The sequence below is a fragment of the Leptinotarsa decemlineata genome, unplaced genomic scaffold (genome assembly GCF_025532065.1).
Source record: "Leptinotarsa decemlineata unplaced genomic scaffold, Ldec_3_MD MMD2_P_RNA_scaffold_12, whole genome shotgun sequence".
Lineage (NCBI taxonomy): Eukaryota > Metazoa > Arthropoda > Insecta > Coleoptera > Chrysomelidae > Leptinotarsa > Leptinotarsa decemlineata.
In genome coordinates, this window is record NW_027412526.1 from 4,288,740 (window position 1) to 4,301,618 (window position 12,879).

At 37.1% G+C, this 12,879-nt stretch overlaps 1 protein-coding gene across 1 annotated transcript; it reads left to right on the forward strand.

Annotated features, from left to right (window-relative positions):
• The first annotated feature begins 5,596 nt into the window (after positions 1-5,596).
• Positions 5,597-12,609, forward strand: LOC141479904 (cathepsin L-like proteinase). Its single transcript, XM_074172345.1, has 4 exons — positions 5,597-5,753; positions 8,326-8,661; positions 9,969-10,257; positions 12,285-12,609. Exons 1-4 carry the CDS (start codon positions 5,673-5,675, stop codon positions 12,557-12,559), a joined length of 981 nt encoding a protein of 326 aa, XP_074028446.1. The 5' UTR covers positions 5,597-5,672; the 3' UTR covers positions 12,560-12,609.
• The last annotated feature ends 270 nt before the right edge of the window (positions 12,610-12,879 follow it).

The window sequence follows — 12,879 nt, forward strand, 5'->3', positions numbered from 1 at the left end:
TTAGTTATCAATGTCCTTGGGATATTATAGCTGATAACACTGTTGTGATTCTTTCTGGCCTAGTCCGGAAAGTAGGCACTTTGTCAAAAAGAGAGAGCATCAGGGATTTGAGTAATTCGCGGATGGTTACCGACAAAGTATTTCTCCTAGAACATTATATGCGAAGAACTTCACAATCAAATAATTAGGGATGAATTGCTCGTCAATACCAACGGTCTAGATTCTTCTGGTCGCAGACTTCTCAACATGTCTTACAAGAAAGGCGTTTTTCCTTCTTCTTGGAAAATTTCTCGCGTTTAGTCTATTCCCAAAAAGGACAAGAAAAATCTTTCATATAACCATAGACCAGTCACTTTGCTATCAGTGATATCAAAAATCATGGAGAAAGTTGTAAACCATCATATCCTCAAATATTTGGAAGGCTTCAACATCTTGAGCGATCATCAATATGGCTTTCGGAAACAAAGGGCGACCTTCTATGGTATTTCATCCATATTTGGGATAACGCAATCGAGAAACATGGAGAGTCAAGAGCTGTTCCACTGTTCATACTTTTAAATATTTTGAAAATAAAATAAATACAACAATAAAAATTAATTGGCGCTCCGGGGCGACTTCATTGATTCCAGTGGCGCATTTGCTTTTTCAGCTGCAGGAAAACCCGGAAAAACCTGCAGCACCACTTGATATTTCTAAGGCCTTTGACCATGTGTGGCATGAGGGTTTGCTGGCCAAACTATGATGCCATGGATTGTCGGATCATTTTTGTGTATGACTCTCCACATACCTCAAAGAACGTTCCCTGCAAGTGGACGTCGATATATATCTCTCAAATACTTTCACTATCAACGCTGGTATTCCCCAGGAATCAATATTGTCTCGAATTTTTTTTATTGTAAGTCAACGACTCATTGGAAGAAACCAAGAAACCAATATGCTGACGACAGCATACTTGTTTCGTCATTCTATTTGGATTCCAGGACAGCCGCTACGGAGGCACATCTTCACCAGAAGCAAGAGGTTGCATATCTTAATGAGGTGATTTCAAATTGGGGTGGGAGTCAAGAAGTTCAATTCAGTGAATATAAATGTTTCCGAATTGTATATAATAATTGTCAGGTCAGAGAATTCCGCTTTCTGCTTCGATGAGTTTGTTGGGGGGTTGAAGTAGACACCAATATGACTTGGCACAATCATGTCGCTGGAATTGCAAAGGCTGCTGTTCCGAACCAGAAAACTGTACACCTCAATAACTTTTGATGCTTTATAAAGCTCAGATCAGACCTTATTGGAGTATTGTTCTCATGTATGAAGCTCTGGCCGCAAATATACCCTGAAGATGCTGGGTATGCAACCTTAATAGCTTAGAACATCGAAGAGAGGTTGGAGATTTGTCTCCTTTCAATATATACTTTCGCGGGGAGTGTTCAAGTGACTTGGTACATTGCATTCCACCAAGAGCGATATATAATCAGAAATACGCGACAGACTGTGGCTGTCCACCGTTTCAAATCCACTGTGAATCGCTACTTCCGCCCAGGCACCGCTCTAAGAGCGCCTCCAGGATTTTCCTCTAGTGCTTGTGTTTTATTCTTGGAAAATACTGAATATTTACTCTCGAATCTTGATCTGTGAATCAATAATAATTTTTAGTAAGTTTTGAACATGTCAGTCTGTTTTAAAAAAAATCTGTTTGAAATCTGTTTTTCCGTTAACCAGCTGTCGCACCCCTACGAACGACAACCCTCAGAAGTAGAAACTTGTGCGAGCTAAGGATTAACGAGGTCTTACCTTTTAACGTGTGATTCCTAACACGGGTTGGACGGTAGCAAGTGAAGATCGATCGTTCAGACTAGGGCTTGAACCACCGACCAACACGGCAGTCAATTCGAGTGAGTGAACAAAGCACCCACGCCGAACCGATTGGCTACCGACTGACCATCAATGTTCAACATATAATAAACAACAGAATGAACTGGAAGTGAGTGTGATTGTTTGGTGAAGTTTCATGGATTATATTCTCAAATATTACACACCGAGGTGTTATTAATTGCGAAACAACAATAAATGAGGTTTATTCCATCAATTAGCTTGGTTTATATTTTTAGCATTGGTTTTATTCAACCCCACTCACTTAATGATTCCAATTAATGTTGAGAACTAGATTTTTGTGAATAAATTGAATACGATTATTTTAATGTGCATAGTTTTTTAAATTATACAAATATTATATATTTATATAGTCAACTAGCAAGTTTTCTAACCCATTACCTCAGAGATGACAGTCATGAATGAGCGGACAATTTGAATAATTTGTGATGCAAAAACAAATAATATCGATTCGTTAATGTGTTGATGAATTCTGCAATTTGGTGTTACATCAGATATTCATACAAAATGAAGGGAATATCAGCTGAAAGGTGGTAGGCATTTGTGTTTTTATGCTGTAGTTACATTGCAATATGTTCCTTGTTTCAAAAGTGACTGGTAGAAAATTGTCATTTTCTTTTTCAAATTTTTTTCCCTTCGGAAAAACAAATCTTAGAACCCAACCATGAAGTCTTCCTTCATTTGTTGTACAGAATTAGACAGCATGTGAATTGAGTGAAAATTTCTGAAGGTTATTTGCTTTTCTTGCACTCAAAGTCTGAGAATATGTAATCAACAATATGTATTTAATGACATTTTATGAGAACAAGGTCAATAATGATAAATTAAAAATTTTCTGTTGGTCCTCCAAAGGCTTCAATAACACTATGTAATAGTCGCTGTTGATGGTTTTTCCCTTTTCAAGATATTCGATTGATACTATACCATGCGGTTTGATTCGATTGGAAAGACCCACACCCTAAATCGGTACGACCAATAAGCTCAACATCAAGGACATCAAGGACTTGAGAGGATACAGGATGGACACATCAGAAGGGTGGCATTATATGCATCCTCCTGAATAACCACCAGTATGCTAATCAAACCGGCAAATCGACAGATTTAGCATTAAACAACCTTGTAGAGAAAAATCTCCCAATTGCGGTTGCTGCATTTCCCAATATTGAAGGAGCATTTAACAATTCACTAGGAGGATGTACAATGGGTCTAATATGGCGGCCTAAGTGCTATGAGCCTACACTCACCCTCCCTACTCTATAAATACAGATAGTCTACTCGTGTTTGTGGAGAATTCATTTTGAATCCAATTGCTTTCTTTCTTTGGAAAATTCCCATATTCTTTGTTCTTATTATTTTATTTTGAATCGTTATCATTTTCTGATTTTATTGATACAAAGCAAAAATCCAATTTTTTCAAGATGAACCAGAAACATATCATGAGTCGTTCCAATGTAACTGGTTCACAATATCAGTTTAGCTTTTGATAAAGGAAAGTTTTTTCAACCTGAAAGTCACATAAACTCCATTTTCAAAAAATTATTATTAGTTCCAAACCAACTTTGGATTTATTTGGACATGGACAAAAGGAATGTTTTCGACGTTATAGAAAAAAACGAGAAAAATTTTGAACTGGCGGGCACAATACAAATATTCATCAAAAAGAAACCAGAAAATAGAAAATATCAGAAAAGTGCAGCGACATCAACATTGGGAATTGAGATTAGGACTAAATAGATGATCCAGAAAGAAGAGAAATCTTCTTTCCAGAAATATTTTGGAAACACCAGATTGAATTGTACGATACTAAAAATGTCGACTTTTCAGTATCTAAGATAAAAAAGATGATAGGTATATGATTGATTTGTTCACGTGGAAATCAGATGTGCAAATTCCATAGATATTTTATTCAATTTAAATATTTTGAAGTAGCGCTGACGACATAAAATAAAGGTATAAATTGTGATTTTTTGCAGGTCTAGACATATTCATTTTGTTGTTCCACTAGGGTAAGTTGACTTTATTATCGTTTCTATAATAACTTTTCTTCAGATACCTAACTTGATATTCATTTTGAAATTCTTTCGAAATAACGAATGAATTCCACGCTAGTTTTCAATTTTTGAGTCCGAATTTTGATTTATGAATGATTGAGTGATTTATGTGCTTTGAATGATGATAAATCTTATGTATTTTGAATAATCACAGGCTCATTACAAGCAAATGTTACGAAATGAGTTTTCACAAATTCCGCTGGAGATTCAAAAAAAAAGTTTTAAATGGAAACATCAATCGAGTTGATTTCCATCTATTTTTCTGGAAAACACTTCTGCTCAACTAAATGTTTTACACTTCAGGACTTCTCGAGTGATGGTTTTGTCATAATATCCCAATTGACACAAAAACGATTGAATATCAATGGAAATGTACATATTATGAACTCAAAGTCAAAATCAGGAACTATACGCCTCTTTAATTTTCGAAAAATTTTTATATCAGCTGCATTATTTGGGGATCAGCAAACCATTGAAATCTTTATAGAATGAAACTATTGAATGCATATATGAATCATTGTGGCCAGAATCAACACTGAGTTTGAATAAACCAAAAAAATCAAATTCGAACACACTATACAAACAATAAATATGCTGTTTCATTCATTCAATAAAGAATAAATTTCAAACATGAATTCTATAGAAATCAAAAATATTCTTAGTCAAAATCCTAGACAAACAAAATTATTATGATTTGATGGATTTGAATCTGATTTTGGAAATTAATTGATTCATCATGATGGAATTATGATATATAATATAATTCCTGAAGAACTAAAAAATCTAAAACCGCTCTCAAATTCAAAAATCAATTGAAAGAGAAGGTATTTAATGAATAAAATTAAAAATGAAGGATCGCATATATGCCAGAACCGTCCAAATATTCATATATCGAAAAGGGGAAACTTCACAGTTGGTCGTTTGGTCATATTGATTATTTCACTGGTGTTCACATATTCAATTTTGTACAATTAACAAAAATAATAAAGTTTTCAATAGTTATGATTGTTCACTACTCATATTGATTACTCGTGTTTTCTTGTTCAATAATCAATTATTTGTTGAATTTGTATCTTTAGTTAATTCAGTTAATTCCTTCTAACACACGTTTATTGTTTCTCGGTTTAATAAAGACAATACAACATGTTGACGAATGAGATAAAGGTGATGTGTCGCATTTTTATTTGGACGAATATATAGAAGCCAACTCGATAACTTTTCCTAGAAATAGCCTTTTGAAGGAATTCGATGCAGTTTGATCTCCTCTTGAAGATGATCACTTGGTGATCGAAACAGGTGTCGAGGTGCTGAAAAAAATCGACGAAACAAGAGTGGTTTCTGAAACTATAAAGTCGATATTTTTAGAGAAAATGAAGACAAAAACAAAACTAACGCTTAGTTAACGTGTCATATTCGATTTCAAATCAAACTCAGGCAAGTGTTTGTATCTTCCAAGTTTGGATCTTGAAGAATCACAGTGTTCCTCCTGAAAATCATTCTCTTGCATGTACTGTCGTGATCATCTAGAAAAAAATGAAAAGAGATAAACTAGTCATGACATGAGTTTTGTCGATACAAATTTGTCTAAGAGAATTCTTTCTGGGTAATGAAACCAGTTTCGACACTTCTTGATTATCATCAGTATTTTTGTTAGTATGATATTGTGAAAATGAAATGAGTTTTTCCTGAATTTCCCCTATTAACAACGTTTTATTTTTCAGAAAAATCAAAATGAAACTCCTTGCTGTTTTCGCAACCGTTTTGTTAGCAGTCAATGCTCTCACCGACAAAGACCAATGGGTGGCTTTCAAGGTAATGAAAGAAAGATTCAGTTCGAAAATTAGTTTTTGAGAAGAGGTTTTGACTTTCTACTCCTCCATCTCCATACAAAAAAAGCAAGTGTGCTTTAGACCACACAACTGAAATGAAACCCACCATTGTCTTAGCTCATGGCTTTTCTCTTGATAATGTTCAAAGTTGAGATTCAGAAAATAATAGTCAAAAAAGAACTTTCTTAGAAATGTGTCATATATTCAAAAATTCAAATAGTAATAATTTCAGGTCAGACATCGAAAGTCTAAGCCTGGTTTAGACTCATCTCCGTTGTTCAAATGAATATAATAAATTTCATAACAATTGATAATTCCGTAAAGAAAACTCTTTACCTTCACACTCTGTTATAGATCATTTTATAGTTCTGTGAGATCTCATTGACACCCCTGGAATGGTCAGAACAAGAAACTTTCTGTCAAACTCAATGTGTTATGTCAATCATGTCCGACAACCTGATACTTAATCACATATTATTTATGCAATCACCTCATTTCATCATGAAAATAATACGTGATTATATCTTTCCAATTTTAATCTTTACATACATACCTTTGTTTATTCAAGAATTATTGTACAGTTCCTGATGAAGAGACAATGAACGCATCGAAAGCTTGATCAGAAAAAAGTGTTTTACAGTGTTTCTGCCTCTGACTGCTACACCCTATTTCACTTCCTGCGTTATTTCTTAACTCAGCCAGTCGAGCTGATGTAGAAAGTTTGCCAAGAGTCTTCCATCTCTGGACGCGAAATTAACATTGAAATCCTTTGCTAAAATCACTGACAACGAATGCTCGTTTTTCCTGATTCTTCGGAGTCTATCCGATCGTAAATATGAGCTCGCAACTCATTCTCTCTCTCTTGCCCCTACAGTAACTGTTTCTTTTTATCTTCACCAACCTCCCTCTACTCTTTCGTTCGTTCCTCTCGACCACACTTTTGTAACGATTTCGTTACGCACTCACCAGCTTACTCCCCAAGTCAAGCGAGCATAGAGAAGTTGCACTTCATAAATGTGGGAACCTTGCAAAGAAAGGAAGGAATGAATCAATTAAAAAAGACTTTATTCAATGAAGTGTCAACTACATATATGTTTATATGAAAGGAGGGAAATTCACGGAACAGCACTTCAGAAAAGGAGGGGGAAAGGGCCTCATCAGCGCGCTATAGGCAAGGACGATGATGGGCAACACTTGGTTGTCGAAAATAGGAAACAACACGAACGAACCTAGTCTATAAGAGCCTACCGCACATTTGTGGTTCCACTTAGGAGACCTAAACCCAATATTTCCTCTTAGGCGGCTGTTAACATCAATGTTTGTCGCCTTCAAAATATTTTCTTTGAGATATAGTACCCTTGTGACAATGCTTGTTGCAATTTTCAAAACACTTCTGGAAAAACTTTGGAAAAACCTTTAGATCTATCAGCAATGCGCTTTCAATGTTATCTTCGCTAATAAAACGGTGGTTCTTGGTAGGCTCTCTTGGAATAGAGGAAAGGGAAAGAGAGCCATGTCTGGCCAATTATCAGACATGGCTCAGACAATTAACTTTTTCTACATGTTCATCGGTTGTTGATGTGATAGGACGTCCGAGGCGCCCGTCATCTTCACCGTCGTTACGACCATCTTGGACACGTTTATAATATTCTTCAATTCTTGTTTCACTCATAGCAGACTCATCATATGTTAACATAACATATGACAACGTGTTACTTCAGAGCTAGTTTTAGAGTGCCACCAAGATTTAGCCAAAGCCTCGGTAGATAATAACATTATCCTAAGGTGGGTTGAAAGGCACGACAGGAGTAAATAATTCGCATTGGCGCCTTTTTAACCAGGGAACCGGCTGGACTAAGAATTTTAGGACTCAGTGACACCTACGGCCTGAGGACTTCGACAATCGAGGAACTAGCCAAACGGCACACCCATGCTCAATCCCTGAAGAGATGGGATCTTGCCGGGATCACCCTGGGCGAACCTGGAAAGCTGGCGCCGAAAAAATATCTAGCGATGTCCAGGAAAAATCTACGCTTGACAGTAGGATTTCTGACTGGCTACTGTCAACTAAGGAAACACCTGCATAATATGGGGCTAGTGGACACACCTCTATGCAGGATGTGTGAACAGGAAGATGAAACTGTCAGGCATGTCCTATGCGGGTGTCCAGAGTTATCGTCCATAAGAGAGTGTGTATTCGGCGAGTCTTGGCCTACACCTGCCGACATAAAGGAGCTGTCTCTCAGTGATCTATATACCTTCCTGGAAAGAACAGGATGGACGATGACCTAGAAGGACAACTCTTCGGGAGGAGATACATTGAATCACATGTTGCCTAAGTGTTGAGGGCCTACACTCACCCCCTCCCCCTACTCTATAGATACAGATACAGATATGTTAACATTTCACACACAATCTGTTACATTTCGATACATCAGAAATGTAAGGGTCAACTGTTTTTTCAATAATACATTTTTTTCCATTCATCTTTTCTTCTGGAAAGCAATCTTTGAAAAATCGAACGTTGCGATATTTTAATTCACACTGTTTTGTAGCAAACCCATGGAAAAACCTACAAGAGCTTGCTTGAAGAGAGGACTAGATTCGGAATATTCCAGTCCAACCTGAGAAAGATCGAGGAACACAATGCCAAGTATGATAAGGGAGAAGAGAGTTATTTCTTGGGTGTCACCCCTTTTGCTGACTTGACCCACGATGAATTCAAGGATAAGCTCAGACGGCAGATCAAGACCAAACCCAACGTGGAAGCCACACTAGCTGTATTTCCCGAAGGTCTAGAGGTTCCAGACTCTATCGATTGGACTCAAAAAGGAGCTGTCCTCGATGTTAAATATCAAGGAGGTTGTGGTTCGTGCTGGGCTTTCAGTGCGGTGAGTTGTTTTCTATCTTGAAGAGTTGTAGGTAGGTTCAAGAATATAAACGACTTGAAATGGAAACTTATTCAGTACTAAATCATAATTGATAGTAATAATAGTGTAGAACTACAGGAACGTGGTTGTTTTCAATATCTTCCATTCTCTGTTGATTGAATTTTGTTGACAGAATGATTTGTATAGAAATGTAGGCTTTTACAGCTAGCGTCAATGTTTAGGTTGGATTCCGAGTTTTGCCGTGGTTTTCTTTGGTTAAAATCCCCAGAAACATGGAAGAAACTCTGCAGATCAGAAATATTACCAGTAAGGTTCTAATTCACAAAGAGTATGTACAACTGAGACCGATATGAAGTACCATAGAATCAGCAAGCATTTGTTGGATATGCTGCAGATACATGTTGGGAGGCCGAAGACATTCGTTCGAGACTGACCTAGACTGACCTATTTCGACATTTACGATAACTAATGTCCATTGGAATGAAACCTTTCATGAACAAACAAGTCGATGGAGTCGCCATGGACGACTCGCTTAGCCCTGTAGTAGCGAAATTTTATTTGTAATAATTAGAAGAGAAATCTATTCTCACTTCAGAAAAACTATCAAAGCACTGATTGAGATTTGTAGATGACACGTTTGTTGTTCGGAGCCATAGAAAGTTCCCATCCAACAATTTCGTTCACCACGGAATCAGAAGGGAACCTACAAATCCCTTTCCTTGATGTTTTAGTCATCAAGGAAGGTGGTCAACTGAGTCATAAGCTGTACAGGAAGAAAACGTACACAGATCGATATCTACATAATGGATCCAATCATCCTCTAAAACAGAAACGTACCGTCATCAACACCATAGTGAATAGAGCCTTGAGAATATATGAAGAAAGGTACGTCGACGACGTACGACGTACGACGACGACGGACACCAACCAAAACAGAATGATTCGTATTTTACCCAGATTAGATTGCTATATAAAAGTAATTGAAACAGAAGGAGTCACAAAATATGCAAACGTATCATGAAGTTTCAAACTCGTCGTATATAATTTCTGGCAGTTGCTTTCACAACAGTTTTCTGGAATTCCCAATGGAGTTTCGCTAAAGTAGAAGTTTCTGACATTACTCTAGTAGGCTTCTGTGAACGTTTTGATCTATAGAGGGCCATTGCCACTGAAAATTCACTATCAGGTGTGACTACGATCTCTTTGGGGAAAAGTTCTAACTAGTTGGATTATCCCTCTACAATAATTCTAATCGTTTTTACTACCTACTTTATATAGATTTTCTAACGTTAATGTCCTCTTTTCAGACTGGAGCTTTGGAAGGACAGAATGCCATTGTCAATAATGTGAAGATTCCTTTGAGTGAACAGCAGCTATTGGACTGTTCCAAACCTTACGGTAATGATGATTGCGAACATGGAGGCCTGATGAGCTTCGCTTTTGATTATGTCCTAGACAAAGGAATCGAAGCAGATAGTTCTTACCCGTACAAGGGAATAGATACCCCGTGCCAATACGACGCTAAAAAAACGGTTTTGAAAATCAAGGGTTACAAAAATGTCAGCATCTCAGAAGAAGAACTGAAGAAAGCTGTTGGTGAGTAGAATTCAGTTGGTGATCTATGATTCAGATCAGGAACCATGATAAATGGATAGAAACTTCCATTGATTATTCTGCTGCTTAGGATTCATTTGACTTGTTGTAGGTCAACACGTGTTATCTTTCATTTCACATGAATCATAACGAGCTTTCGGATACATCGTGGCAATGATTTTCGTTGAGAATTTTTTAAATGATTCCAGGCAGGTTCATCAATGTTTTCCAGTGTGTATTTCCTGCTTGGTCTACCAGTATTCTGTATGTTCTTCTTCGACCAATTTCTGTATTGTTTTCTGTACCAACGACCTAGGTTTTCCCCTCAGTCCATTATTGTTATTCATGCCTGGCTCACTCCTCAAATATTTATTTCATGTGAAATTCTGCCATTCAAAATACTCTGAGACACCATTGAACTGGGCCCCCTCCCTTATGGTGATATACCAAATTTCATCGAAAAATATTAGGATTATTCGCAGACCAGTGACTTGGGACGAGACTACCCCATTTGCACGAACATAGCTCCATCAATAAACAAAATTGTTTGGGAGCAGTTTATATCATTCAAATATTATCCTTAAGCCCACAAATAGAATTTCAATCTTCTCTCTTCATCTCCCGGTTCCAGAGTGTGTAAAATTTTTGGTTTGAATGGTTGAATTTTATTTTCACAAGGCGCTTCCTAATATCCTCTTTATAGAAATATTTGAGTTCAAACTAGCCATTAGCAAGCTTGAGTGAGGATTATCACGTAAATTATGCAATATTCGCACAACATTTCTATCCTCACGATGTGACTTGTTTCTGTTTTTGAGCATATGCCTCGATAGATAACTTGTTTCGTTAAAAACAGAATTTATATGGTTCACCGTACTTCTGCTCATTGGAAGTCTATTACGAAATGTTCTGTCTGCTTCTCTTGCCGCAAGGGCATTATCTCCAACAAGGCGTACAAGTTCAATTTTATCTCGCTTAGGAAGATAATATTTGGTCCCAAAGTAGTTTTTTGAACTCTACATTTCGAAATAAAGTTCTTCGAAATGAAGAAGAGATGCGAATTTTAGGGAGGTGTATCGCTTTCAAGTATATATAAAAACCTGACATCCAGTAAAATATCATTTATAGGCGTTCACCAGAACCCTGAGTATGGCCTGGCTATCTATAACAATATCCATATAAAATATTCCTGTTTTCTTTGCATAATTTTTGCCAGTCTTCACATAACATGTGAGCTTTCATGGTTCGCGATTTCAACTACCAACTTGGTGTCAAAAATTAGGATTTAAGGCCCATATTACGTAAGGATATTTGATATTCGTTCTTCCACACTCTGAAGTCACTTTCTCCTAACCTCACTTTCAGGAATCCTGGTTTCCAAACGAACAAAGTCCTGTCGTCAGCAAACAGGACACTATGACATTGTTTCATATATTTAAGAAACAGTAACACGTGTTTCGCTAGACAATAGATTCTTCAGAAGTGTCTTTACTATCGTTCGATTCCATCATACATGATTTAAAATAGTTAGAGATCATTGATGAATATTAGAAATGGAAGCGGACCTAGAACGGAGCCCTGAGGTATACCATCGTTCATTAAAGTCAACGAATATTCGTTATCACTGAAAACTTTTCTCAGATTGAGATGAGCACTCTGTCCAGCCTCGGGATTGAGGACGCGCCATCTGAGGACGCGCCCAGCTAGATTTAAGCTGGGATATTATATGAGTGTAACACATACTTGATGAGTTTTATTGATGAGTATTTCTGAATTTTTTCGAGAGATTTCTCAATCAAATGGAGATTTTTTGTATCGATTTCTTCAAACTGATTTCCTAGTAGTTCTGAAGGCATTTACAGTTTGTTGTTTAGTGAATGAGATCTTCATCACAGTAGGAAAAATTTTTGAGTGAATGAGGAAGAATGTCAGTTGTACGTAGATACGGTAACTGCCTGCTATATGTCCTGTGATTCATCGATCAATATGAGATCTTTCTCTCTCTGCAGTGATAAATCTTTTGCTTTCAGGAACCGTTGGTCCCGTATCAGTTGCCATCGATGCTGACCCAATTCAACTATATTCCGGAGGAATTCTGGATGGATTATTCTGCACACATAATCTGAACCATGGAGTGCTGGCTGTCGGGTATGGGGAGGAAGACCATTTGTTCGGCAAGAAAAAGTTCTGGAAGGTGAAAAACTCCTGGGGAAAAGACTGGGGAGAGCAAGGATACTTCAGGATCAAGCGAGATGCCAATAACTTATGCGGTATCGCTGATAAAGCTTCTTACCCAATTCTATAAACAAGTTTCAAAAATAAGCTTATTTCCGAAATAAATATTATGATCAATTATCAGGCAGTTTTTTTATAAACCATAAATGACTGTACGTTACTTGCTTTGGAAATTGGTATAGATAATTCTGATACAGAAATCAAAGGAGTCCACTATTTTTCGCAAGATCACAAATTCAACTGCTACTTGAAGACATTTTGGGATTTATATGCATACGAACCCATTAAACATACCGAACAGATTTCAAATCAACCTATTCAGAGTGACCTGGCGGCTTTACTCAAAAGTTTTATACTACATGGACTTAGAAGTCTTGGGCTAGCGCTAGT

What these genes read in the sequence shown, in the direction of transcription:
- LOC141479904 (XM_074172345.1), top strand. Translation starts at nt 5,673, where the DNA reads ATGAAACTCCTTGCTGTTTTCGCAACCGTTTTGTTAGCAGTCAATGCT. An exon ending in ACCAATGGGTGGCTTTCAAG is followed by an intron (nt 5,754 to 8,325) that starts GTAATGAAAGAA and finishes ACTGTTTTGTAG; the next exon opens with CAAACCCATGGAAAAACCTA. An exon ending in AGAACTGAAGAAAGCTGTTG is followed by an intron (nt 10,258 to 12,284) that starts GTGAGTAGAATT and finishes TTTTGCTTTCAG; the next exon opens with GAACCGTTGGTCCCGTATCA.